General features: G+C 40.6%; 3 protein-coding genes across 5 annotated transcripts in view; 2 read left to right on the forward strand and 1 right to left on the reverse strand.

Annotated features, from left to right (window-relative positions):
* cmya5 (cardiomyopathy associated 5) overlaps nt 1-9,982 on the forward strand; it is a 12,857-nt gene extending 2,875 nt beyond the window's left edge. For both annotated transcript variants that reach the window (XM_035658387.1, XM_035658388.1), the window contains exons 3-14: nt 459-3,791; nt 5,925-6,020; nt 6,197-6,415; nt 6,509-6,531; nt 6,783-6,907; nt 7,019-7,153; nt 7,583-7,729; nt 7,855-8,002; nt 8,212-8,345; nt 8,444-8,561; nt 8,640-8,816; nt 8,909-9,982. In XM_035658387.1, the coding sequence (XP_035514280.1) occupies nt 459-3,791; nt 5,925-6,020; nt 6,197-6,415; nt 6,509-6,531; nt 6,783-6,907; nt 7,019-7,153; nt 7,583-7,729; nt 7,855-8,002; nt 8,212-8,345; nt 8,444-8,561; nt 8,640-8,816; nt 8,909-9,161 (4,908 nt within the window). In that variant the 3' untranslated portion in view covers nt 9,162-9,982. The remainder of the gene's footprint in view (nt 1-458; nt 3,792-5,924; nt 6,021-6,196; nt 6,416-6,508; nt 6,532-6,782; nt 6,908-7,018; nt 7,154-7,582; nt 7,730-7,854; nt 8,003-8,211; nt 8,346-8,443; nt 8,562-8,639; nt 8,817-8,908) is intronic.
* A 613-nt stretch (nt 9,983-10,595) lies between these two features.
* On the reverse strand, nt 10,596-17,406 carry mtx3 (metaxin 3). Of its 2 annotated transcripts, XM_035658389.1 has the most exons (9): nt 17,203-17,406; nt 15,735-15,804; nt 15,123-15,199; nt 14,915-15,007; nt 14,644-14,826; nt 14,448-14,524; nt 13,734-13,891; nt 13,397-13,485; nt 10,596-13,228 (listed from the first exon to the last, which is right to left on the reverse strand). In XM_035658389.1, exons 1-9 carry the CDS (start codon nt 17,293-17,295, stop codon nt 13,133-13,135), a joined length of 936 nt encoding a protein of 311 aa, XP_035514282.1. In that variant the 5' UTR covers nt 17,296-17,406; the 3' UTR covers nt 10,596-13,132. The 2 variants fall into 2 exon arrangements, with proteins under 2 accessions (XP_035514282.1, XP_035514284.1); XM_035658391.1 differs by lacking the exon at nt 13,397-13,485 and having other exon boundaries at nt 17,203-17,404.
* Nucleotides 17,407-19,203: 1,797 nt separating this feature from the next.
* Nucleotides 19,204-27,778, forward strand: thbs4a (thrombospondin 4a). The gene is made up of 23 exons (XM_035658405.1): nt 19,204-19,442; nt 20,309-20,506; nt 20,600-20,847; nt 21,008-21,110; nt 21,242-21,333; nt 22,108-22,159; nt 22,316-22,515; nt 22,615-22,752; nt 22,866-22,946; nt 23,035-23,187; nt 23,303-23,407; nt 23,501-23,608; nt 23,718-23,877; nt 24,894-25,012; nt 25,097-25,149; nt 25,245-25,329; nt 25,449-25,545; nt 25,889-26,067; nt 26,245-26,293; nt 26,451-26,647; nt 26,861-27,033; nt 27,131-27,270; nt 27,352-27,778. The coding sequence occupies exons 1-23, from the start codon at nt 19,361-19,363 to the stop codon at nt 27,399-27,401; spliced, it is 2,862 nt and encodes a 953-aa protein (XP_035514298.1). The 5' UTR covers nt 19,204-19,360; the 3' UTR covers nt 27,402-27,778.
* The last annotated feature ends 76 nt before the right edge of the window (nt 27,779-27,854 follow it).

The raw sequence follows: 27,854 nt of genomic DNA on the forward strand, positions 1-27,854 counted from the left end.
AGCAACTGGTTTTGTTTAGAAGCTTTTGAAAAGTAATTGTAGAAAGAGGACCAGAATGACCTTAATTTCGGACAGGAAAAAAACGTGTGTATGTAAAGTTGATCAAAATTCACCAGCCCTTTCTCTTTCCAAAGAGTGTAAGTTGAGTCAAGTGCCGCAGGTGGAAATAGGTGGTTTTCACAGAAGGGCATTAGTGGGGAGAGAGAGGTGAAATGTCGTTTAAACTGTTTCAGGATTTTTATAGTAGTCAAGACAATTGGGTTGGAGGTGACTTTAGTAGGGTGTGCATTTAGAGGGGCACATATTTCTAACACTTTTTTTAACACTAGTTTTGCTGTCATTTTCCTTTTTCTGCCATTCACATGAAAATAATGTATTCATTTGTGAATTGTGAAATGCTGTTTTAAACACTAAATTGTCTTCAAAAGATTGAGTTGCTGATTGTGTTCTTTCCTTAGCCCTCAGAGGAAGATTCTTCTCAGCAATCAGCGTTCACAGAGCTCAGACACACACCCACTCAGAAAGAGAGCACTGGCGACATAGACTACTTTGAGAAGTTTACCCTGCTTGATGTGGTGGTTCCTGAAGAACAAGCTCCAGAGCCGCAGGAAGAGGCTGAACAGCCTGCAGCGACGCCCCAAGTAGAGGAGCAAAAGCTTGCTAAGGAGACAGCCTCAGAGAGCCCTTCTGCATCAGAAGACTCCTTTGTCTTTGTTACAGATGTGGAGATAGTTGGGGAACACCTGGATGAGGTCTTCTATGGAGAAGGAGCTGCTGCTGATGCACTGCAGCGGAGAGAAGATGATGAGGCGGAAGGTGGAGCAAGGATGAGAATGAGACGAGAGAGCCAGAGATCTGTGAAGGAGAATGGTTCCGTGTTGTTTGGGAGTCAAGAGACTATCCTCACACCCATTTTTATCTCCCCAGGACCCCCTAAAATAATTGACCCCATCCTACTGGAAGAACCCACCGCCATGTCCTTTATGTACTCAGACCTTTATGAGGATGCTATAGGTGAGAGGAGGAAGAGCGATGAGGAATACTCTGAGGCAGAAAGCGTGGCATCTGAGAAGTCTTATAAAAGACGTTTATCAGATTCAGAGGAGGCGGATGGGTACCTGGAGAAGTTTACTTTAAAGGATGAAATTCCCACAGTGGAGGTTCAACCTGAGACAGTGGAGGATAGGAGAGTGGGGAGGATGATGTGGTCACAGAGTCAGTTTGAAATGACAGGATGTCTAACAAGAGTGGTCAAAGAAGAAGAAGAAGATGAGGGCAAGAAGAAGATAGAGGAACCAAAGACACAGGATGTCAGTGAGAGGAGTGAAGATTTAAAATCACTAACATTGGAAGACAAAAAAGAAATAGTTACAGAAACAGAAAAGGAGAGGGAGGAAATACAACTCTCCATGGTGACTGAAGAGCAGACTGTCAGGGAAGCTTTGGAAGAATCAATTCAGGAGTCTAAACTGAGAGAGGAGGAGGAGATGATGGGGGATCAGGAAATGAAACAGGAAGTAAAGACAGACCAAACTGAGCCTCCTGAGAAAAGCACTGATGAACTACTGCCTAGAACCCAACAGGTGGACAGTACAGTAGAGAAAACAGGGGAGAGTAAGGAGAATCAGAGAGAGGTGCCAGCAGAAACAGCTAGCATTATTGAAACTGAGCAGCCACGTCCAACACAAGAAGTGGTAGAAGAAACCACTCAGGTGGTTGTAAATGCTACAGACGAGGCAGCTGTGATAACACCTGTAAGCAGTGAGCGGCCACACATCACCACTAAATCTGAAATACCAACAGAAACCGCTGAGCAGAGTTTGTCTGAGGAGGTGGCTAATGACATTAAGATGGTGGCCACTGATGAGACAGTAGTAACTGAGGTCATAGCAGAGGTCCCAGCTGAAGTGAAAGAACCCGAGACTGAAAGACAGGAAATTCTCACCTCTACTGAAATAGAGACATCAGCTGAAACAACACTGTGTGAGGAAAAAGGAGCAGCAGATGTGGTTTCTGAAAGTGTTGCACCTGTTGAGGTTATCACTGACTGCGATTCTGCAGTACATGCAGTAGTGGAGGTAATAGAAAAAGCAGTGGATGAAAAAGAGATCAAAACTCAAGTTCAGATTGATCTTCAGGAGGTAACAAGTGTTAAGACAACAGATGTTCCAACAGCAGCTCCTGGAGGAGAAGAAGAACATGAAGATCTAACAGAGAAAACTACAGTTGAGAGCGAGGTGCCTCAATTTATTACTAAAGCTGGTCAGGAGTCAGAGGTTAAAACTAAGATTCTAAGTGAGGTAACTGAACCTGTGATACCAGAAGAAGTCAAGACTGATGATTCAGACAAGAAACAGCATGGAATTCAAGAGTCCAAGCAGCATCAACAAGGGAAATCAGTAACTGACAGTGAATCAGACAATACAAATCTGATAACTGAAGCCAAAGATAAAACCCCCACAGAGGACACTGTGACTGATGTTCAGGACAAGGTGAATGTGGGTGATGAATTAATCCTCCTTGTACCCAAAGGACAAGCTGTAGAGATGGACATAGAGCTAAGTCAGCAGCCAGAGAAGACTAAAAGTAATACAGTAGTTCTCTCTGAACCTGACAGCACATGTGAACATCTCATAAAACCTGAAACCACAACAATATGCCCTGAGACTCTTCAGGCACCAAATGAAGAAACAATGACAGAGCCTCAACTTGAATTAAAACCAGAAGTTATTCTGAAGGAAGAAGCACTACCTATAAACCAAGTAGACAAGAGGGATTCTCCTCTAGCACCTGTAGAGGAGGCCAGCACAGAGGAGCAGAAGACTGAGTGGGGCTTTAAAGAAGAAACAATAACAGAGCCTCAACTTGAATTAAAACCAGAAGTTGTTCTGAAGGAAGAAGCACTACCTATAAACGACTTAGACAGGAGGGATTCTCCTCTAGCTCCTGTAGAGGAGGCCAGCACAGAGGAGCAGAAGACTGAGTGTGGCTTTAAAGTAGAAACAATAACAGAGCCTCAACTTGAATTAAAACCAGAAGTTGTTCTGAAGGAGGAAGCACTACCTATAAACGAGTTAGACAGGAGGGATTCTCCTCTAGCACCTGTAAAGGAGGCCAGCACAGAGGAGCAGAAGACTGAGTGGGACTTGGAAGAAAACAAGGACGTCCTTTCCACTCTGAGGAGCTTTACCCCTCAGGAGGATTTGTCCGGGCTACACAGAGAGGATACACAGTCAGAAGAAGCAGATGTAGAACAAAAGGCAGAGAGGCAGGAGGTGAAAGATGCCCCAAAAGCAAACATTGTTAAAGAGGATTCAAGTCTAGAGACTGATCTGCACACAGAGGATGTAGGGCAAAAGATGGAGCATGATGAAGCAGGTGCAGAGGCTCCAGAGGTGACTGTTGACGAGCTTGAATATGAGGTGATATCTAAACAGGATGCAAAAGAGATGCTGGAACCTGAAACACAGAGAGATGCAGCAGAACCAAAACCCTCTGAGTCTGGTCAGGAGAGAGAAGAGAGGGTGGAAGTGGAGGTGGAGGTGGAGATGGAGATGGAGGAGAAGGAGGAGAAAGTCTTGGATCTGTCCCCAGAAGAAGAGCTCATTGAGGCTGACTATGAAATCATTGATGCAGAGGAGGAGAGTCAGGCCCGACTGGCAGCTGAGCTGCAGGGGATGGACTGGTTTTGTCTCACTTGTGGATGTCTGCTGTCAGTGGACGACTATGGGTCAGGACTGCATCACAGCCATGAGGTGACTGCTGTGGACAAAGCATACGAGGAAATCAAGGTAATGCACTGTTAATGTGAATGTGAATATGTTTTCTATATATACATAAATGTTTCTTTTAGAGTTTACAAAGAGAGTCGTCTGAGCTTCTCAATCCCAATTTTGTGTCTGGGGTCCTGGAGAAACATGATTTGATGATGAGTTTCAGAAGCTCACTACAGACAGTTACTTATAACTTATGTTTGTGGTTTCAGAGACACCAGCTCTTAAACATACTATATATTTGCACCTATATCTAAATCTCTATATCTGTGATTCGTGTTGACAAGACTTCTGTTATTGGAGTTTTCATTGTTCAGCAGAGCTCTAACAAGGAGATAGACCTCTCTGTCTAACCCCAAACATAATTCATATCACTATGTAGGAGATGTACTGTACATTTATTTGTGTGACTTTAGAGCAAACAAAAGGAATATACGCTCAGTTGACAGTTTATTAGGTACACCCAGCTAAAACTAAGGCAGTCTAATAGCACAGTCCTGCAAATAAGCATATTTCCCAAAATGTTGAATCACACCTTTTCAGATAACATGTTTTTTTCTTTTTGTTCTGTCTGTGGCCTCAGAGACTTTATCACTTTAACAGGCTGCTGCTGAAGTGATGCAACAGCAGTTCTCATGTCTTTTGGCATGGTTTAATCAAATAGCAGCTCATCATCATACACTTTACCAACATTATTACACAACGCGGTTCTGATCGTCACACACTTTACTGGCATTAGTCTGGGTCATCATATAAAAAAAGTGGTCCTAAATTAGTCAGCTATAACTTTTCCATTCATGCTGGCAGATTGCATGCTCTCTGGCCGCTGGCAAGCTGCGGGCAAGCGCATTGAATTGTTGTGATGTAATGCTCTGCTTTGATCGGTGGAAAGGTCCAGTGTGACATCATCAAGTGGAGACTGATATGTGATCTGTTCACACACAGTGTTCTCCCTCGCTGTCCCTATGGGTCAGCACAGGGTCAGCCATCTGCTTTTTTAAAATCTGTATTAATTTTATAGCACCTTCTAACAATCTGAAAAAAAACAAAACATTTTGTTGTCTTTTACCTGCAGTTTCACAAAGCTATCTGTTCATTTATTAACCCACGAGGCAAACGTGCCTTAGAGAAAGACACTTTATTCATCAGGAGAGACAATATTCGGTTGTTTTTCTGTAATCTGTGAGGGTACATTCAACAACATGAATGTCGGGACTTATTTTGCCATGCATTTGATAAACAAAGTATCTGGCATCTAAATCAAAGGAAAGCTGGAACAAACTGAGATTGATCAAATTTCATTTCCAGATGATATTTCAACCAGGTCTTTTGCATGTGTGAGTTGTATTTATATGAAACATTGACAGCTGGACTGTAAATAAGACAAAGATCAAAGCTATAATGCAAGTCTGACTTCAGCACCAAGAAGTGCAGTCTATTCAGTTACTCCACAAGGGGAAAATCGATCCTAACAAGTTGACCAAAACAACTTAGCAAAACTGTATCCAGTCCAGTTCTCTTAGCTAGAATGTACAATGCACTTCTGACTTTTAGTGGAGAGGAGGTCAGCCTCAGAAGGAACAGGGACCGATAAGAAACCACAGCTTGATAAATGTGAGCTGTCAGAGTTTGGGTGGTGGTCAGTCTAAATAATAACAACAGAAATGAGCATCCATGTCCTGTGAAATGGGATCAGATTCCTTAAATAACCTTTAATTGAATCTTCAGAGTAGGGAGAAAGAAAGAGAGTTAGAAAGTTTGATTCACTGACATGAATTAGTGTGCTGTACGTCTCTGTTCCAGTAAAGAAGAAGAAAGTGAAGGGAGGGTTCAGTTTACTGAAATTCAGCAGTGATTGCAACAGGGCAGAAAACACTGCTGCATTGTTTCTGATAAATAAAACTGCTCTTTCAGATCAGTCTATTTTGGTGAATAGAAAAACACTCTTATTAGTCTCTAGGGATCTCTTCATGGCCAGTGTAGAATAATTATAACAACTAAGAGCTCTTTGAATATACATAGGTACACAGAGATACAGTAAACTTAATAGAGAAAATCTGAACCTTTTAATCCAAGCTGCATCTTGCTCTTAGAGGCTCTGGGTTATAAACATGATATTTTATCTGCAAGCGTTTTTTGTTTTATTATCAGGAGAAGCTGAGTGACTGGATCTCAGAGCTTCAGGGGAGGTCAGAGAACATCGAGGACCTGGTGTCTGAGCTTGAACTGGCCTACAACTCTGTAGAGGTAAAACAAACTGACTTTGTGCCTTCACATTTAATACTAAATAGGACTATACCTCTTTTTAATACTTGCCATTAGGTCAGTATAACGTTGTTAATAAATTACACGATACACATCATAATATTTTATTTCACTGGTAATATAATGTCTCCGTCTTGCATTCCTCTCCTCTCTACCAGGACCAGTGTGTGGAGACTGAGGCGGCGATGCAGGCACAGAATGAGGAGATGATGGCTCTGGTGATGGAGCAGTACAATAACATGTCTGTCAGCATGGAGGAGGAGAAGAAGGCCAAGCTGGAGCAGCTTTATGACCAGATTGTCTCCTTCCAGGAGAGCATCGACTCCGCCAAGGCCACTCTGGAGACCACGGCCAGAGAGGCTGAGACTGATGCACGGGTGAGTCCTGAGGCTCTTGAGGCTTATTGATCAGTGGTATTATATTATATATATATTTTCTGATAATACTTCTTTAATCTGCTCTCCCACTAGTCACCTGAAGACATTCATGCAAGGTAATGTGCATTCAGTGAATTGAGTGTGAGCTAGTGTGCTTTTCTAACCAGTTTATACTAAAATGGTACTAGATTGTGATTACCAATGCAGTTTGCTGCTTGACCTGCAGAGCTGTAGTAGAACTGCAGTGTGCCAATATGCTGAATATTCAACTGTAGGGGTAGATTCAAGCTCAGTATATATAAAAGAAGGCTTTTGATGCTGACCTGAAGTTGTAGCCAAAGGCTAAATGCTGTGGTTGTGTGGACAGACTCAAGGCAGCTCTGGACACAGCCATGTCATTGGAGCTGGGTCCCAAGGGACTGCTGGTGTTCGAGGATTATGCCAAGGGCAACACTTCCAGCTCTCATGCCGCACAGCGCAAGGGAATCCCAGGTAGGTCTGATGTAGACATATCTTTGCAGACACACCTGAGAGTTGTAAGAAGTCTCATATCATGTGCATGTATGTGGCAGTTATGGATTGTGTATGTCTCCTGTGCCACAGTGCCTCAGAGGCCTACACTGCAGTCTCAGGAGCCAGGTTCAGCCACCAGCACCAGTGTCACTGTTTACTGGAAAGTCAACCCTGGAGATATAATAGACTGCTTCCAGGTCTACTGCATGGAGGATCCACAAGGAGGTAAACACTTTCAAGATGGTCTTTAAAAGTCCAGTGTGTAACATTTAGGAGGAACTAGTGGCAGTAATGGAATATCATATTCGTTGGTATGTTTTAAGTGTAAATTGAGCTGAAAATAAGATAAAATTGTTGCATATTCGTTAGCTTAGAATCCCACACACAGGTCCTCAAGGGGCTCCTATTACTATCTATCTATCTGCTATATACTATCTACTACCTTACTATCATATACTTCAGGTAACTTGATGTCCTGCTTTGGCAGCAATTAGAGTTAATAGATCCTTCTAATTGAAAATATTTTATGGTAAATTATCTTTAGTATTTATAATAGATGTTGTTGATATGAACTTTAAAATCCTGTCAGCAAGTTTTCTGGCACAACTGTGATTAAATATTGATGATTGCGTGTGTTCCTGCTTATGTCCACAGCTGTGTCAGAGGAGTACCGTGTAACAGTAAAGGAGAGTTACTGTGCTCTGGAGGAGCTGGAGCCAGATAAGACCTACAAAGTTTGGGTGATGGCTGTCAACTACACAGGCTGCTCTCTGCCCAGCGAAAGACTGGCCTTCAGAACGGGTCAGTCCACATACTGGAGATAAAGTTACAGAGTTTAGATTTGTTCACTGCTATAGTGCAGACTGCCCTTCAAAGCCAAAAGCAAATTTCACACTATCATTGATCGCTTGTTCTTTTTCTGGCAGCTCCATCAGTGCCAGTGATTGATACAGAACTCTGTACTGTCATGTGGGATTCAGCCACGCTGCGGTGGAACACAACAAAACAGACTCCCGAACAGAGTTACACCTTGGAGTACTGCCGACAGTATGAACTGGAGGGAGAGGGGCTCAGGTGTGTGTTATTTAAGCCAGATCAGTACCCAGACAGACAGATAAATGAATCTAACTCTGTAATTTCTGACCATATTAGGAAAGCCAATTTGGTTTAAAACCAACTAATAGTAAACTGCACATACGTCTGACGTATAAATGTAAAGTCTCACATGTTGCCCAAACCAGTCAAATATTTTATACACTGACACATGTGTGACATACTTCTAGGTCCATCTCAGGTATCAAAAGCTGTGAACAGAAGGTTCTCCTGCAGCCCAGTGAGAATTATCTGTTTTACATCAAAGCTGTGAATGAGGCTGGGGCCAGCGAACAGAGCGAGGCTGCACTCATTTCAACCAAAGGTAACAAACCCACACTTACACTCTCTCTGTACTATTTGTGTGTAATATTACACAAATACATTTTTATATTCTTTTCTCTGGCTTGTTACTGTTTTCAGGGACAAGGTTCCACCTGCTGAAAACCTCAGCTCACCCAGTTCTGGAGCTGTCAATGGACCAGACCACGTTGCACTACTCTGAAGACTCACCTGCAAACACACTATCTACAAACAAACAGTGAGTTTCAGTCAGCTCCTACCACTTTTTGGATCCCTTTTAATGAATATGTTTAAACTGAGTTTGTGTGTTTTCTAGGTGTCCATCCATCCTGGGTGAGTTGTTGCCAGCACATGGACATTACTACTGGGAGACCATTGTGTCAAGAAGTGCAGCTTACAGGCTTGGAGTGGCATACAACACAGCCAATAGAAACAGTTCTCTGGGGGAAAACAACCTTTCATGGTGTTTGCAGTGTATCCCTACACCATCAGGGTATGCACTTTCAAGCATTTCAATCTAATTGACTGTACTTCCCATCACTGTTTTCGGTCTAAACTCTCCCTTTGCTTTCCTTGTGTGTCCAGCTGCAGGTATCAGTTGCTTCACAATGACGTTCAGTCCACTGTGTTCGTGATTGAGATGCCTGAGCGAGTGGGTACTCTCCTGGATTACCAGCTTGGTCGTTTATCTTTCTATAACGCCCAAAGTGGTCAGTTGTTAGGCACTTTCTACCAGCGCTTCACCCAGCCATGCCACCCTGCTCTGGCCCTGGAGTTGCCAGGCAGCCTGGAGGTGTGCATGGTGCTGGAGGTGCCTGAGTTTACCAAAGACAGATAGCTCTGCTACATGGCTCACACGCTGTTTACAGTTCATGTTGGACATATATTTGAATGATCTTAAAATTACAATTATTGCATTACTGAGAAAACTGCACATATGACAGGACATAAAATATACTGATATCCACAGTAAAGGCAGAAGACTTAATGGGCCCCAATCTTCTAACAAGGACTCATTGATGGGTTTGTGTGTTTTTAGTGAGATCGAACCTAATTAGTGTAGAGCTTTGTGGTAAAGCGAGTTTTCTCTGACCGAACATAAATTCAATTCACTATATGTTTCTTTTGGTAACAGAAATGAAATTGTAAATATCAAAAACAGAGGCAGTAAAAATGAATGACGACGGTGTGAAATATAACTGGATTGAAATTTTGCTTTGTCAAGGGAGAAGTAAAATGTTGTGGATAATTTTGTAAATTTGACCATAACATATGCTGTTGTGATAGTTTTGTACTGTTTTGTAAACGTCTAGGATTAACCCATTTTTAGTTTTTTCATTTAAACCCTTACTGAGTAAATGATCTGAAGCATATTGAAGTCAAACACACACTCTATCGTTACAGAGAAAAACAACAGTTAAAGCCTTTTTTCAACACAAAGTTTAGACACTGAAATATAGAAATATACTGTAGCACTTTTGAATTGTATTTCATATTGTGAATTTGTGTAAATAACATTTTTAAACAGATGTGATCACTTTTTTTGTTATGTGCGACTCACAGCAAGTGAATATGAATTGTTTTCCTTTCCCTGTCCTGTAAACTGACTTTCTGTCTGAGCTGAATGAACATGTTTATTTTTCTATTTGCACAACTGGACTGGTAGTTTGTTTTGCCTCAGCTCATTTTTCTTTTTTCTTTTCTTTCTAATATACATTCACCACTAGAGGGCCTCAGTACACCATTAGCTGCAATCAAAATCATCCAAAAATGTTTTTATTCTGTCCTCTATAACATGTTCATATATGTACAGATATTTTATTATACTCTCTACAACACTGAGATAAACAGAAATCAAAGATATTTCCAGAAAAGTTTTCTGTTCTTAAAATATCCTAATGCCATGTATTTTTCATTGCTGCTTACACTGAATGCAATGTATAATTGCATGTAATGTACATTATTATCAACCTAAAATTGTGTGTTAACCTAAATGTGGGTAAAAATGTGAGTTGAATGAGTTAAAATTCTCTTACAAATGAAAGAGAAGTCAGGCAGAAATTAATCAAATAGATTTCTGCTACCAATCCTAACAACTTCTGCAAAATCCATCACTCACTTAGACTTCCAGATTGCTTTTTATAACTTAAAGCTACTGTAGATTTGGGAACCAGACACCTTGCTGAGAAAGCTACATGGTTCTCCAAAGGACATGTAATTTCACAATTATTACAATTTTTCCAGGCACCTTTCCCCCTAATCTCGGAACACCTTTTTTCATTTCTGGGGAAACAGCGTGAGGAGGAGGGAGCAGCTGCTGGCTTCCATGTGATCTGTTGGACTGCTCAGCTGCAAGCTCATTGGAAAGTGACAGCCTCATTTTACTGGATTCTCTTCTCTGCCTTCCTGATGACACTGGGCTAGGAAGTTGGAACAAATTTTATTGGAGGTGAACTTGGGATGGATTTGCATCTGTTGGGTGCAGACTAAGGGCTCTTTTAGTACCTCTTCTCAACATAGTTCTTTGACACTATTTGATGTGATCTAACCCTGAGAAACAGAAGAAAAGGATGGCAAAAAAAATCACTGTATTTCAAAAGATACAAACATGTACGATATTTATTTTAGCACAAATTGACAACAGATCCAAATGTGCTATTTATTTCCCTTTACCGCACCCATTAAAAAGCCAGCCAACAGAAGCCTCAGCAGGAGTCTGTGCCTCATGTGACTGATGACTTCGACAATATCTGATATCAAGTATGCATCATATCCTTTCAGCTTCATTACTCTCATTTTTCCATGTCTAAGGCCAACAACAAACAAAGAGCTCTCTGTCCTCCAAACTTCTAAACAACCGATCACACAATCTTCTGTAACTATTAGTGGAAAAACAAGCCACCAATAGCACGCCTTGCTGCAAAGGCTTAAAGGATGGAGGAAATATCTACTATATCATTTATAACACAAAATAGAAAGTACACAGCTTTTATACGATTTAATTTGTGCCCCAGTTGACTGTTTAGTTACATTCAGTGACATCATATTAAGTTATATTTTTCTTGGGAAAAAAGACAGTAGCCATGGCTGGCTTATCATATATGTATTTATATAATATGAAGTCAGTTGTTACCAACCATCCACAGAGAATGAACAACTGTAACAGAAATGTAAAGATAATTTATGACAATGTATCAAAATTATAAAGGACACATTTTGAGAATTGTACAAACACACTAGCAGTCATGAAGGCACACTGCACCCATATGGTCCTCACAAACCTGTTTGTAGTCCAACAACATTTTGTGTTTGGCAATGCACACATACCCCAATGAAGACTTTTGTTTCAAGATATGGTGCTTTAAAGGGAATGTAACCATGACGTGATCTTTTGTGGAAGTTGCAAAAGCCCAGGTATCTCTACAAGTATTACTACTTTTAGACTGAGAAATCATGGAAGCAATAACATGGATAAGACACAGTAATGTATGAGCTGTGACGATATTAGGGAACAATGACAGTAAAATACAGACACTTCAGACAGTAAAAAAATAAAGCAAAAAAAGGCAGCAAATGAGATATTCCCAAATGGGACAGACATGTCAGTTTCAACAAGGTGACTGTTAAATAGGCACAGCATATGGCAACACAGCAGACAAATCAAAATGAAATAAACATTAAAAAAAAATCACAAAAAAAGAAAAATCATGGCAACAACAGATGTGAGTGGATTGTTAATGACACAGAACATCCTGAAGATACAATAATGAAAGACACACTGGTTTCTGAAAACTCACACACACAGACACACGTTAGTCCCACATATTTTGCATGAATAAGTTAATACAGTGTGTAAGGCCCTTCCATTACCTCACTGTATTTAACAAAGATCGTGAACAAGCTGATCAGCCCTATTAGAGGAAACCACAGTAAATTGCATTAATTGTAATCATGAAACTATTTACAGCTATACAAGCTATACAAAGCAGAGGAGGTGGGAGCAAAGCAAAATAAGTGACTGGTTATTCCTGTAGTCCTGAATGCATACATACTACATTACGCTAATTAAAATGTTATTAGAATTTACAGAACATTTTTACAGTAGATATGAGGAAGGACGTGTGCTCAGAAGGGTGCTACAGGATCTCAGATCCTCCGTGATAAACACAAATTCCTAAAATGTAGTAGTAGTGGGTAACATAAGATAATTAAATAAACCTTGCCATAAGGTGCTCTAGCTGGTTTTACCACAGTGACTAATGTGTCAGTAATTTCGATGTCCTCAGAGGCAGATGAGGGCGTTTCCTATGGTGCATCAACTGTAGTGTGATGAAGAATGGAAAAACATAAAATATATTTTTTTTACTGAAGACGAAACGGGGAAACAAGAGGTTAAAAGAAAAACTGACCACTCTGAAGTCAATCAGTGCCACTTCTTTTCCCTGCTGGACTTTCATTTTAGCTTCCCTTTGAACTTTCTGTGTCTTTCATCGAAAACCACTTTATAACATTCCATCCTTAACCACATACATGCGCTCAACCTTTTTAAAAACCTCACACATGCACTTTCCCTTGTCTTTCAGACTAGCATATTTGAAATCTATCATCATTATCTTGTTGTAAAATAGTCTCTTTTATAATTACATGGTCATACTTCCATAAGTTATTTGCCATTCAAGTTATAGTTCAGCTGGATGACAATTTTTTTGATTTCAGGATGAGGTTGAGTCAGATTCAGAACTGCACCTTTCATCTAAAGGCTGTTCCTCCTCCATTCATTAGGCTGGATCAGGGTTGACAGGTCAAGGGTTAGGCAGGGGTAGAGCTCTTGTCACTGGCCAGACTGGGTTTGGGTTCTGGTCTGTGGGGTTTGTGCTGGGGGCTGCTGCGTAGGTTGTCATCCATCTACAGTATAGGATGTCCAGTTTAGTTAGAGCATACACGCACAAGCAGAAAATATTATGACAATGATTCAGAAAGAGACAGTACGTATACTTTGAGTACAGCTGAGACTGTACCTGTCAAATGCAACCATGAACCCATGCAAAGAAGATAAAAGGAAAGCAGAAGCACCTTCTCTATCAAGTTGGACTCTTTATTTACAAGCTGAGTTAGTTTCTGGAGATTGGCATCCATTGTTTCCTGAACAGGTGGGGTAGGACCTGGAGAGAGATGACGTAAGGTGACACCAGAGCAGAAGAAGGAGATAGTAGAGAGTTAGTGGAACAGTGTTCAAAAGAGCACCCAAAAATGAAGCAGATACAAAGAGCAAGCATGCAATGAAACAAAGATGTGAGAAGAATGAAAATGCTGAAGACATTAGTTGTTTAGTTTGATTGTGAATGTAAAAGTCCACCGAATCTTTGTGTGTAGATTTTGTGAGCATTTCAGGTGTGTGCAGCGATCTTACAAGGGTGGTCTGAGCTGAAGTAGACTGCAAGGACGTTGTCACAGAAGCGTGTGACATTATCTAGCTGTTTGAGGTGGCTCTGCAGAGGGCTGCTGGGGAGATTGGCTTTGTAAAGTGGAGCCACAAAGCCAAACACAAAGGCATCCAGACTGGTCGGCCTACAAACACAAACATATGTTCACAAAAATATGTTTAGGCACACATAGAGAGGAGCCATGAGAGGCCTGTGAGATATGAACAGTAGTATCACTTATATATTTTAATACTGTGCTTTATAAATACTTAAATTACAGTACAAATGTTGTCTAAATTAACACTGCAAAGCATTTTATAAGTCAGATTTCTCTCAGGATAATTTCTGAAATACACTTTGGAAGACCCATTTCATCACATCTAATGGGATGAACATCGACTGGACAACTTGACATGTGATCTTCCATACTTCATACTTCATCCTAACTATATATATATATATATAAACAATTTGCCCATTATTTATTGTAATAGTTCCTAGTTATCATGCTATTTTTCAGCAAGCCATAATGAAATGGCTGACTGAACTACCTGCACAAAGACTTAAATAGACAATATTTCCACTGCAGTTTTTCAAGCCTTTTCATCTACTCTGTTTTCCAATAGCTTTGCACATACATATGATTTACATATATGGTCCTTCAAATGAATATGTAAGTCAGCAAACATTAAAGAACTCACGAGTTGCCAAAGAAATAGTCTGCTGTTCCCAGTCTGTAGGAGAGGAGATTCAGGCACTCTTTAGCATCACTGTAGATCTGAGGCAAACAGTGAGAAAGATTCAGTTGTAAAAAAGAGAACTTCGCAGTCACAAAGTACACAGTGCTAAAATACTGACAGAGCTGACACGACATGTGACTCAGACAGATCGATATACCTTTCCCTCCACCTCAGTGATTCTGTGTAGGGGTGCCTCTCCTTTGGTTAGAAGGATGCGGGAAAGGGCGATGTTGGCAAGGCGACTAGGGACGAGAAAGTTGAGAGGGAACGGCGAGCGTGAAGCAAACCATGGCCGTGTCAGATTGGCGTAGTTTTCTGCATCTACCCAGAAAGTGTGCAACTGTGGGACACAAAGCATCACTCTAAATATTAACAGTACTCACAGATTAGTTCTCGTCAGGGAGTAAGCAGAAGAGAGATGGTTTTACCAGAGCTGGTCGTAGTTTCTCTTCAAGCAGAGCGATGTATGCCATGGTGTCTGCTCCTTGTCTGGCTGTCAGCTCATAGTCTGCATTAAACCTCTGAAAAAAAGAAAAATCACCAATATTACAGCAGATCTACTGATTCAGCTGAATGGGTTTTGGGAAAATATTGACCAGGTGATGGACAGTGAACAGCCTTGGTATCTACTCTTACCTGTTTTCGCAGGAAGTTGAGAATCTGTGTAGCTTCTTGAACTGCAGAGTCTCCACAAAGCAACTCTGGGACTGTTGCTGCAGGTTGCACGACAGGAAGAAGATATCACAGTTCGAGACAAAGTTATTTAAGAGTGCTGTTGCATCTGCATTAACATGTTATTAAGGTCTTTTAATGTAAAGTGTATTGTGTAGCTACAATTTACATTTTGGAACCCAGTCAGATGCATAAAAACATAAAAACCCATGCTTTAAATCTGTGTTTGTCAACCTTTTCTGGCATATTCACAAAATGTTAATGACTGTGGCAGTTCATATTAGAATAATTAGTATTAGAGATAGAATTTGTTATGTGATTTTAAGTATTTATACTGTTAGTGTTGTGTAGTAGTGTTTATTAATTATTTTCAGGAGCATGAAGGAAGCTCCAAATGGATTATACATATATATTCTCCAATCTTATAGAATTATATGTACTCTGTATATATTTAACAAATACTACTATATCAGCCATAGACTTCTCAGTTGACCAAATATGGATATAAAGCAATCACCATGGGGTGTGTGGATCGAAATGTTATGAAATTATGGTTAATAGGAAGCTGCAGCCCACCTGTTAGAGTTTTCCATGTCCGGTCTATACGTGACACTGTGACTTTTGCCCCAGAAAACTTGGCGTATGCCTGAAAGAAAATCCACACTTGAATTTAGAAGAAGGAAGAAGATGGTAAAATGAGACAATGCATTTATTATTTATTAAGAGTCTGTCAAAGATACAACTTTCCGGGGAATACTTCCTGAGCTGAATACAGTCCAATTGCAAGACTGTAATACCTCAATCAAGGCTAAGTTTAGTATGACATCAAACTTGTAATGAAGCTGAATGCTTGTTGCAATCAAAGTACCCCCAGTAGGAATTTGGCACCGACGCTTAATACAGATTTGGCACTAGGGACCTCTCTGATTACACTGCTGACCATAAACAGCTTCATTTACATTAAGAGGAAAAACAAGCAAAACCACAAGCCAGTAAAATAAAAAAAATGCAGCAAAATGAAGACAAATAGATAATACAGTAACTAAATTGAGTTGGGTGGTAACTAACAAGTATTTTCCTTATGAAAATTTTTATTTTGTCAGATTTATATTTTATGGTGACTTCTTCAAATGTCTTATTTTGCCCGACTAACAGTCCAACAACCAAAGATGTTCAGTTTACAATATTATAAAACAGTAAAAGCAGCAAAAGTTCACCCTGCACAAGCTACAATCATTTAATATTTGGCATAAAAATAATTCTCAATTAAATGTTTAAGCTCTAAAATTGATTTTACCTGCTTCCTGATTCTTTTTAATCATTCATATGATTTCATTCTCAAATGTATTGTCACAAACAACAATGGAAATAAGTCCAGTACTATCCCTGACAAAGTTTGACATGATAACTATATTAAATGCTGTAAAATAAACCCACACAGACCAAAACAAAAGGCATAAGCAGCACTAAATAAAAGCTTTAAAAAAAGGTGTCATCTTTGACAGAAGACTAGTCAAAGTGTCACCTTGTGGTAAGAGTTGTAACTGCATGGATTGACTGAGAGACAACAATATAAACAGCCAGCAAACCTCTACTCAGTGTTCATTTTCTGAGAAGGTTATTACTACCTCAGCTACAGTCGATAGCTACCCAGCGAGAGAGTGAGGAATACACACAAATAAATCAAAATCGGAGCCTCAACAAGCTGACCTTGAAGGACCACATTTATATGAGCCATGACAGTGACTTCTGACAACCAGTCGTGCACGACGGACAGACCATGCAGGTCACGGTTGTTATGTCTCAGCTCACCAAACCTAAAATTAAACTGGAAATGTGATTTTAAACCCTGCACATCGAGCTGAGCATGAGCAGCCAGCTAACAAGCAAACAGCAGTGTGGGTAAGTTAGCACGGAAGCTAACCAGAGATGCACAGAGAAGACGTAAAGAAACCACGGAGGAGACGCCTTTAGTCTTAACTGTAAGGTCTGGAGATAATGAACGTATTTATTAATTTGTTTTACAAGCGGACGATAACGTTACCAGAACTATCAGAGACTCGGTGTGGACAGAAGGCAAACCCCAGTCTCCTCCCCAGCATCTCAGCTCCATGGCAGACGCCATGTTTTCATTCATGGAAGGAGCTGGTGACGTCACACTGTACCTGTCATGTCAGAGCCTGCAGAGGTGAACAGATTCATAAGTAAACACAAATGACCTGCACATTTGTATTGACATGAGAGAATAATAATTTGTCATGAATGTGAATATGAATAGTGTGATACATTAAAGGTGTTTTGAATAGGAGTAATCCACTTTCTGGCTTATGTCATTCAACTATAATAGTTTTGTTCCCTGTAAAACCTCATTAGCTGTTTGTCAGTTTGTTTTGATGAGGCTTTGCTTCGCTTTAAGTGTTCATAAAATTGGTAAGTAATGGTGAGGTAATCGTGACGGAATTAAGCCGTCCCAGCAACAACTCAGCATGATGCACCTTTATGAGAGAGGGCAACAGAAATAGCACACATAACGAGAGAGAATTTAATAACATATAACAACATGGACGAGAGCGTATAACAATGTCAATAAGAAATCCTTAAAACATTCAGAAAAAAACTGAACATCTACAAATCCATGACGCACTATCTGCCGAAGAATATTATTCAGGAAGAATGTATTTAGAAAATTGCCAGTGTGCAGATATGCAGAATAACAATTGATCCTTACATACTGGTTCATCAATATAGTCAATATTATTTATGTTTCCCAAAATCACAAATTTACTGTATCTGTAAAACATGCAAAACCCTCGTCCTTAGACCTTCCATTGAATAAGGAAAATAATAAATAATATAATAAACCCTACATTTGTTCCTGATTTGTCCGTTGCTTGCTCATTACCTCCTTCCTTACTAGAAATATATGTACCTACTGTTAAACCTTCCCTGGTAAATCATATTTTTATTGCAAGACTTGAACTCTATTATTCTTTCATGTTCTACATGATACCAGAAATACTATGATTGAATAGTGATATCACTCAGTTGTTTTTTGTCTTTGTTGGCTGGTTCTTAAACAAGAAGGAAATACCAAGAACTGTCTTGAAATGAATAGTGATACAGTACAGTTCTGCGTATATAGAGACTCACATAGCAAGAATAGAGTAAGCGGAGATTTCATACTTTGATTTTCTTGTCAAATAGTAATTTCCATTTGACTTATTTACAGCAACAATAGCATGATATCTGTCCCAGGGCTGATAATCACTGTTGAAGGCTGCCAGGTGTTTGGTCAGAGACCAGACAGCCAGACACAGACGGATACACAGTGATAATGCACTGAGGGATGGTAAATGTCTCTCTTTGGCTCGGACCAGCAGCTGAGATGTTGAAATGTACTTGAGGTTTTGAAGCTTTGAGACGACTACCAGACATCTATCATGAAATGTTTCCAGGGTCCCAAGTATGGCCCTCTTTGTCCTTTTTTCCCACATTCCACAACAGATGGAATTAAGAAAAGATTTGCAGAGGCATGTAGAAAAAGGTGAATTAAATTAAATTAAAATTAAAAACATCTGGCGTACATTTATACAATTCAACTGGCTTACTGGAGATGAGCTAGGAGCTCAAATCCACATAAATGACACAGGTTCATGATGTTCGTGAAAAACGATGGCCAGCTGGAATCAAGTTTTCCTCCCTTAAGACCACAATCCATTTCAGGAATTTTATAGAGTTGGCTCACTGTATAAGAGTATTTTTATGGTATTATATCATAAATCCCCAAAAGACCAAAGACACAAAAACCCAGGGAATAACAGATTTATCTTTATCTTAAGTATTGCAGCACTATGCCCATCCTTTTTAGAATAAATAATATAATACCTTTTTTTTATTATTGTTATTTTTTTGTTTACGCTGTTTACGCAAATGATCGAACTATAGTAGCAAGGGGACACTCCCACAAACTTAAAATAGTCCCTTTACTGTGCCACTTTCGCAACAGTAGAGTAAGGACACTCCCCTTTGCTTTAAAAGCTGTGGCCGTGGCAACAAAACCATCTCACCTCTGCTGGGATTTAGCTTGAACATCTGGATCCATCATTCTGTTGGACCACTGTGTTAAAATAGGTGATTAATCTTTGATACTCTTATTGATTCACAAGGAGCACAGCTACTCCTGAGGAGTTACTGAAGCACTGATGATGGGTGTGTGGGCAGGAGCAGCGGCTCTGACTCTGGTGCTGCAACAGCTGGTGCTCACTGTCACAGCTCAAGGCATTGGTAAGTACTCTTCACCATTCATGCCCTTCTGGAAAACATTACACATGTGTTTGTAGCTCAGCACAGATTAAAAACCTCTTAACATCACTATCAAATAAGTCTGTTTCGCTAACTGTCTCTTCCATTTATGTATTCCTGACAATCTGTTGCCTGGTCTGAAAACTTCTAACCTACAGCAAGCTGCAAATAATAGGGTAATTCTGTTGATTAAGTAGACATGAAGCTGGCTTTTTTGCAGTTTGCAGAATTCGTCTGGGGTCTAGTAACAGTCTGGCCTAAATAAGGTCAGTCTTAGATGGTAAAACAACACGAACTGCCATCTGAGAAAGTGCATGTGCAAAGTTTGATTTGCTTGGAATCTCCAGGCAAATGTTTCCATACAATTTCCCGTCACTTTGGATTATTCTTGAATTCAGCTAATGAGTTGTGTGTCTTTGTGTATATGTGTGAATGTGTCCGTGCATGTGGGTGTGAGGTAACGGGTTTGTTCCAGTGGAAAGAGTCTACCGCTGCTCTTTTTCTGCAACTCCAGTCCACCACTCTATAAAACACAGCAGGATACAAACATGAACATGTACTTACACACACACATGCACACAGATGCATTGTCACACATAATAAAGTACCATAGTTCACTGACTCAGCAGTAGCAATTCATAGTAAACTCTCCTCTAATCTTGACAAAAACAAGTTGGACTGCTTTAAGTTCGTGTGCTGAATATGTCCTAAGCTCCTTGTACACTTCGACCGACCACTGTACTGTATGTTTCGCTTACTATTTGTGTAAATCTATACCATTTTTGCAACAGTTACAATGCATCTACAGCAGTAAAATTAAGCTTTTTAACATTAATTTTCTGTGTTAGTGTTCGACCTGCTGGATTCTCCAGACTGCCTGCCAGACTTGCTCCAAGGAAGCCTGAAGAACAAAGGGCGAGATGAAGCTTTCCTCCTCTCTTCCTTCAGGCTTCACACCAAGGGCCCCACCTCTCTCTTCAGTGTCATCAACCCCAAAGACAATACCAAGTACCTGGAGCTGAGCTTGCTGGCCAAACTGAGCAAGGGTGAATTATTATACTGACAGATATAACAGTGTCTTTGAAAACTATTTAAACAGACTACAATAAGAACTCATTCCCGCTTCTCTCTATCTCTAGTCACCATTCGTTACCAGAAGACTGACGGCAGATTTGCCACAACCAGTTTCAACCACGGCTCCCTGGCAGATGGTCAAGATCACCACGTGATGCTACATGCCAGCGGCCTACAGCGTGGTCCACCTCGCCTCAACATCTATATAGACTGTAGACTGGCACACACTGTAGATGATCTACCGGCTGCATTTGGGTCACTCCCACCTGGTCCCAACAAAGTGGCACTTAGGACCTTGACGTCGAGTGGACAGGTGAGCAAGAGGTTTACATTTGAGAATAATTATATGTTTGACTCCAGAAATATGGTGCATAGAGACATAAATAGAACATATGAATACTGTTTGAGCAGTGCAGTACCTCGCATTATATTCTAGTAATCAAAAATGTCTCTGTCCTCTATTCCTTTGTAAGGATGAACTGACAGACTTGAAGCTGGTGATAGACGACACCATAGACAATGTGGCCACTCTGCAGGACTGTAGCAGGGATCATGGTGAATCTCTGCAGCTGCTGGGTGAGAACAGATTGGAACTGACTGTCTCTGACTGACTCTACAATGACAAACCCTTGCAGTCCTTTTAACTTAAACATGGTAGATGTGTTTTGTATCTGATTTTCTAATTCTGATTTGTAAAATCCCCTCAGGTATCCAGGGAGGCAGGACCATACATGACCAGGCCACCATAACAGAACTGAAGAGCATGTTATCTGAGATGAAGGAGCTGCTCAACAAGCAGGTAAAATGATTTGGAAAATCAATGAAAGAGAACTAAATTATTTCAACCAGAAGCTATACTAAGCAGTCCAATAATTTGATGATGATTTCTTTGCTCCCCTATGGTTGCTTTTTAAAATCAGGTTGTTGGTGAGATGAAATAAAAAGAAAGAAAAGCTTTTTGGAGAACATTGGGTGGCAGAAAGTGTAGAGAGGCCGTTTGGCCTACTTTTAAAAGTTGAAGAATGTGGGCTGATTTACAACCGTTTGGAATTTCCTTTTTCTTTGTGGTAAGATCGGTTTTGCAGTAAAATCAGCAATTTGTTGTGAAAAGTGAGATTCCAGACTGTGAGGACCTGCTGATTTTCTGGAGCTCTCTTGTTTTAAGACTTTATAGAACCTTAGCAACTGACAGCAAAGTAAAAGCCAGCAGCAGCGAGAAGTGGATGATTTCAGATGATCATTTAAAGCGGAGGATTTGTTAGGAGATAAACCATCAAACAGGGAGCCTGAGGCAACAAAATGCTTGTTATATAGTTCAGCATCTCAGACTTGTCAGACACACTGAGAATCGTTCTGGTAAAGAAACAGATCACTGGAGGTTACCATAGCAGACACACATTTAATAACTTTTCAAAACTTCTTATTCTCATTCAAGGGAACTAACAACTAAGAAATCTTCAATAGTTAAAAAGAATAATCCATCTATTGATATAAGCTGTAAAGTGACAATAACTCAAGCAACACAGTTTATTCTAACCAACAGTTCTACACTCCTTGTTTCTGTCTGGTTAAGATTAAGGAGACATCATTTCTGAGGAATACCATTGCAGAGTGTCTTGCTTGTGGTAAGCTGAACAAAAACTATAATCAGACATTTCATTTATGCAGTATTCATTCACTAACATTTATGTTTAATATTTTACAAATGAAATAAAACAAATACAATAAATAAAGTGACATTTCAACAAGGTGCTTTCATATCTGTCTCTGTGTGCTGACAGGTCTCAAAGGCAGTCCAACCAACCCAGGTCCAGCTCCAAGTCCTGGCCAGGTTCTCATGGAGCCTCAGCCTCTGACTCAGTGCCCACCTGGGACCTGTTTCAGACAGAACATGTGCATCCGTACAGAGTCAGGTTTCCAGTGTGCCCCCTGTCCAGATGGATATACAGGGGACGGGGTGCGGTGTGACGATGTAAATGAGGTATGGATGATATGTTTCTTAGTGTGCAAGTCTCTGCAATGAGTAGGTGAACATAGCATTAAATAGCATTTGACCATCTTAATTTTTTGGGTGTTTTAGTGCCAGTTTAACCCATGTTTCCCTGGTGTCCGGTGTATTAACACTGCTCCTGGTTTTCGCTGTGGGCAATGCCCTCTGGGATACACTGGACCAGAGCTAACTGGAGTAGGAGTGAGCTATGCTAAGTCACACAAACAGGTACAACAAAAATACACTGTGTATGAAACATTCCTTCTGTTTGATTTATCTGCCCCTGTTGACAGAATATGAATCTCTTTCTATATATACTGACTTTCATATGTTCTACCAAGGTGTGTGAGGATATAGATGAGTGTCTGGGCCCACCTGAGAATGGAGGTTGCACTGCCAACTCAAACTGCTACAACTCTATAGTAAGACCACTGGGACTGGTGTATGGTTATTATCACTCTCTCTTCTAGCAGAAGGACCTGGTTTTTGACTCTGTACTGTCCTCATCAGGGATCCTACCGCTGTGGAGAGTGTAAAACTGGTTTCACAGGTGACCAGGTGAGAGGCTGCCATGGTTCCAGGCTTTGCCCCAATGGTCAACCCAACCCCTGTGACCTCAACGCTGAGTGTATCGTGGGTAGAGATGGCAGCATTAGCTGTGCGGTAAGAATTTAGAAAATACTGATTACAACTTTATGCATACCACTGGATCATGAATGTGAATTGCTGTGTTGTGCTGTCGTACATTACATTCGTTTCCTTCTTGTGTGTGGTTTAGTGTGGCGTTGGCTGGGCAGGTAATGGCTATGTGTGTGGAAAGGACACAGATATTGACGCATATCCTGACAACAAGCTCCAGTGCAGAGACAACAACTGTAAACAGGTACTCATGTCTATCTCCATTACCCTCTCTGGCATTTAATTCATGCTAGTATTAAAAACTAATACTGTGCGTGTTTTGCTGCGTTGTTTCCAGGATAACTGTGTGTTTGTGCCAAACTCTGGCCAAGAGGATGCAGACAGGGACGGGCTGGGTGACTCCTGTGATGATGATGCAGACAGTGATGGCATTATTAATATAGATGTAGGTAATTTAGCTCCACAGGACCAGTATACAATAATTTCTCAGATTTTAACTTTTTAAAATAGGAATTTAACTATCTCACTTAGCCTATGCACTTTGTCTGCCACAGGACAACTGCTGGCTCGTTCCTAATGTGGACCAAAGGAACAGCGATAAGGATCTCCATGGCGATGCCTGTGACAACTGCAGAACAGTCGAAAACCCTTCACAGAGAGATACCGATCAGGATGGGCTGGGAGACGAGTGTGATGATGATATGGATGGGGATAGTAAGTGTTTTTTCTATGATATAACAATCAAATAATTATTGTAATCACATAGTTTTGCTGTGCATCACTGGGTGTAATTAGAGTATTTTTTGTAAATGGTGGCAGTGGCTAAAAAGGTTGGATGGTCATTACTGTGGGAGGTATAGTAACTTGACCATTACTGCTTTTATAGCATCAATTAGAGGTTATAAATTTAGAAGCACATTGTGAAACCTAATGGCTGATAATCACATTAAAAGACTACCATGTCTGCGACGGTCATCCAAAGCACACACTGTCTAGACAAGAATACAACCTTTACAATCCTATTTGGTGGAAAGTGTGCACATTTATGTTTGTCTTTCACTGAACTGGCAAGACATTATCTGTTCAAAACATCCTCTCGGTCTTTTTTGTTTCTGTTTCCAATTCACATCCTCTACCAGTTAGATCATTGGCTTTCATGGAAACAATTCAAGCGTCATTAAAAAAATGAAAGACCTTTAAAACCCCTGAAGAAAACCGTGTTAAATGTTAAAATGTTCCAACTGGAATCCTAAGTGTTGTCTCACAAACTTTTCTCACATACTTCACTTGATTACCCTTTTAGAAAACCTCTCATTTGTTCCACTGGTAACACAGTTCTAACTTCTTGCCTTTGTATGTGCCCTCGTGTTTACCTTTATATGCTTACGCACGTTGCATGTTTGGAGTCTGTTTAGGAACCCCTGTTCATTCATTTTGGCAGAGCTCCAACCTCTTGATCATTTGGTTATGTCTTTAACTCCAAGGCTGGATTGTTAAGCGCTTGGTCATGTCTGTCTCTTCTCTAAAAGCATTTTCCACAGTAAGCCTCTGCAAGGCGTTGAAGGCCAATGGAAACTATTTCACCTCCGTCTTAAACAAACACTGCCATCTGGTGATGCATTTGACAGACTGTGTATGTGGGCTGTGTTCTGTCATGCTTTGTTATTTTCCTGTCAACGCTTTTTACACATGACGCAGAAATTAATGTGCTGAGGTGTTTATGTTCTCAGACTTGAAGAATATTCTTGACAACTGTCAGCGAGTCCCTAACCCAGACCAAAAAGACAGAGACAACGATGGGGTGGGAGATGCCTGTGACAGCTGTCCTGATATGTTCAACCCGAACCAGGTAACAAACTAAACAACAACCTGAAAAAGATTCACCTGCTGCTTCATAACTCTGAACAACATAACCTGTTTTGTCTACCTGCAGTCTGACTCAGATCATGATCTTGTAGGAGATACCTGTGACGACAACATAGACAGGTAGAGCTCACTGTCAAGACTTGTGGTATGAATCTATATAAAGATGTATAAAGTTTTGACATTTTGTTTTATCCGCCCTACCTCCTCTTTGTCAGTGATGGTGATGGCCACCAGAACACAAAGGACAACTGTCCCACAGTCATCAACTCCGCTCAGCTGGACACTGACAAGGATGGAATGGTTTTAAAACGTTTTCAAATGCATAATATTTCATCAATTCATCTCATGCATGGTGACATATAGACGGTATAGCAACTCTGTGTTTACAATAATCCAAATGTGCTGTTTTATCTTGATAGGGGGATGAATGTGATGATGACGACGATAATGACGGCATACTGGATGATTATGACAACTGCAGGCTAGTTGTTAACCCAGACCAAAAGGACACAGACAGTTAGTATCTCTTCATCTTTGGCTATGTTAATCAGTAACAGTGTGAACACCACAAACCACAATCTGATATTTTCAATACAGGTCAGAATTTATTGCAGTGACCTCAGTGTGAACAGTCATATCAGAATACATGTGACTTTCACATTGACATTCACTTCAGGACCATGACCTGTTCATTCTGGATTCTGATATGAGCCACATGTAAAAATGTGAACAGCCAAACAAAACAAAAAAACAAATCTGAGCAATAAATCAGAATTGTAGCCTTTGTTCCTGACTGCGTGCATACATACAGTATGTGTTTCTGCTGTTTGGTTTTGTAAGGGGTTCCCTTGTATTTCAGATAACGGAGTTGGAGATGCATGCGAAGGGGACTTTGACAAAGACAATGTGGTTGACATAATTGACCACTGCCCAGAGAACGCTGAGATCACCCTGACCGACTTCAGAGCCTATCAGACCGTGGTGCTGGACCCAGAGGGTGACTCTCAGATTGACCCCAACTGGGTGGTCCTCAATCAGGTAAATGATAGCTAAAGTTCAGCCTCCTTTTCCTAGATAGCCTCTGTTACAATCAGTGTTTGTATGAAGCTCAACGTGTTCTTAGGGGTTTCCATTCATATTCTATAGAAAATCTGACAAAACAACAACAATTATTTTGTTAGAATAAAGTGAAGGTACTTTCTTTTTTCCTAACAGGGCATGGAAATAGTTCAGACCATGAACTCTGACCCTGGCCTTGCTGTAGGTAAGCACGGAATACTTTCATACAGACCAATCGCCATTTGTTTTAACAATAAAATATTTCCCATTTTCCTAAATGTTTTCTTTGTTTACCTTTACCTAATATGTTGGTGTATATGTGTATATGTTGTGTATTTCCTCTCCACTGTCCACATCTGTAGGCTACACAGCGTTCAGTGGGGTTGACTTTGAAGGAACCTTCCATGTGAACACAATGACAGATGATGACTATGCTGGCTTCATCTTCGGCTACCAGGACTCCTCCTCCTTCTACGTGGTGATGTGGAAACAAACGGAACAAACATACTGGCAGGCTGCGCCCTTCAGAGCTGTCGCTGAGCCAGGAATACAGCTCAAGGTAAATGACTGCATTTATATAGTGCTTTTATCCAAAGTGCTTTACAGTTTGTTGCTTATTCACCAAGTCACCATGCCATTCAAGGTGCTTGCCTAACCAACGGCAAACAGGAGCAATTGGGTTAGGTTTGATGTTTTCCCAAGGACACTTTGATCATTTGTTGTCACTACCAGTTTTTTTTCTTTCTCATGCTCTCTGGCTCTTTATCACTAGGCTGTGAAGTCTAAGACGGGTCCTGGTGAGTATCTGAGGAACTCCCTCTGGCACACAGGAGACACCGCCGAGCAGGTCCGTCTCCTGTGGAAGGACCCCAGGAACGTTGGCTGGAAGGACAAGGTCTCCTACCGCTGGTTCCTCCAGCACAGACCACAGGTTGGATACATCAGGTACAAACGGACTCGCACCAACACTAAGAGACATACACACTACACACATACACAGTGTGAACTTACTAACAAGTTTCACTTTGTGTGTATGAACCAGGGCCCGCTTCTTTGAGGGTTCGGACCTGGTGGCAGACACAGAGGTGATAATTGACACTAGCATGAGAGGCGGGAGACTGGGCGTGTTCTGCTTCTCTCAGGAAAATATAATCTGGTCCAATCTGAAGTACCGTTGCAACGGTGAGTGTGTTAAAGGTAGTCCAGTCAGCTACATAAAGTGCAAATATGCTTATGAGTTCCTTTTTTGTTCCTTCTCTCCAGACACTATTCCTGCTGACTACCAGGATCTTAATGCCCAGAACACACAGTGAAGCGAGAGGAGAGTGATCCATCAAAGAAACATTGGATATGTGGATGAAAGGGGCAGAGCTGCACTGCTGAGAACGAAGAGGTAGAGGACATGAGTTAGAGAAAGAAATATCAATGTGTGAAGGACCATGGTGGATAGTTTTAGTGAAAGACTTGGGTGTTTGAACTTCATTCGAGCGAGAGGGTCTTAGTAAAATTGGGCATTATATACTTTAACTCAGTTTAACTGAAGCCAGTACAATCTTGTATAAATCATCAGCAGGTTCTGTGTATGTCAAAGTAGCATCATCTGCGATTTCATCAGTATTATATGAGATGCAATACTGTTTTTGAATATATTGTAAGTACAATAAAATCCTGAGCATTCCACAAAATCAAAGCAGGTTCTATTTCATTTTTCTACATGAGATCACTGTATGTTATTTATCTACATGAAGGAAAACCAATCTGCAAAT

Source organism: Morone saxatilis, unplaced genomic scaffold (assembly GCF_004916995.1).
Source record: "Morone saxatilis isolate NCDOM2014 unplaced genomic scaffold, NCSU_SB_2.0 Contig16, whole genome shotgun sequence".
In the NCBI taxonomy this organism is placed as follows: domain Eukaryota; kingdom Metazoa; phylum Chordata; class Actinopteri; family Moronidae; genus Morone; species Morone saxatilis.

What these genes read in the sequence shown, in the direction of transcription:
- thbs4a (XM_035658405.1), top strand. Translation starts at nt 19,361, where the DNA reads ATGATGGGTGTGTGGGCAGGAGCAGCGGCTCTGACTCTGGTGCTGCAA. An exon ending in CAAACTGCTACAACTCTATA is followed by an intron (nt 22,947 to 23,034) that starts GTAAGACCACTG and finishes TGTCCTCATCAG; the next exon opens with GGATCCTACCGCTGTGGAGA. An exon ending in TGTGACGACAACATAGACAG is followed by an intron (nt 25,150 to 25,244) that starts GTAGAGCTCACT and finishes CCTCTTTGTCAG; the next exon opens with TGATGGTGATGGCCACCAGA.
- mtx3 (XM_035658389.1), bottom strand. Translation starts at nt 17,295, where the DNA reads ATGAATGAAAACATGGCGTCTGCCATGGAGCTGAGATGCTGGGGAGGA. An exon ending in GACATGGAAAACTCTAACAG is followed by an intron (nt 15,200 to 15,734) that starts GTGGGCTGCAGC and finishes TGCAACCTGCAG; the next exon opens with CAACAGTCCCAGAGTTGCTT. An exon ending in GACTATTTCTTTGGCAACTC is followed by an intron (nt 13,892 to 14,447) that starts GTGAGTTCTTTA and finishes TTGTGTTTGTAG; the next exon opens with GCCGACCAGTCTGGATGCCT.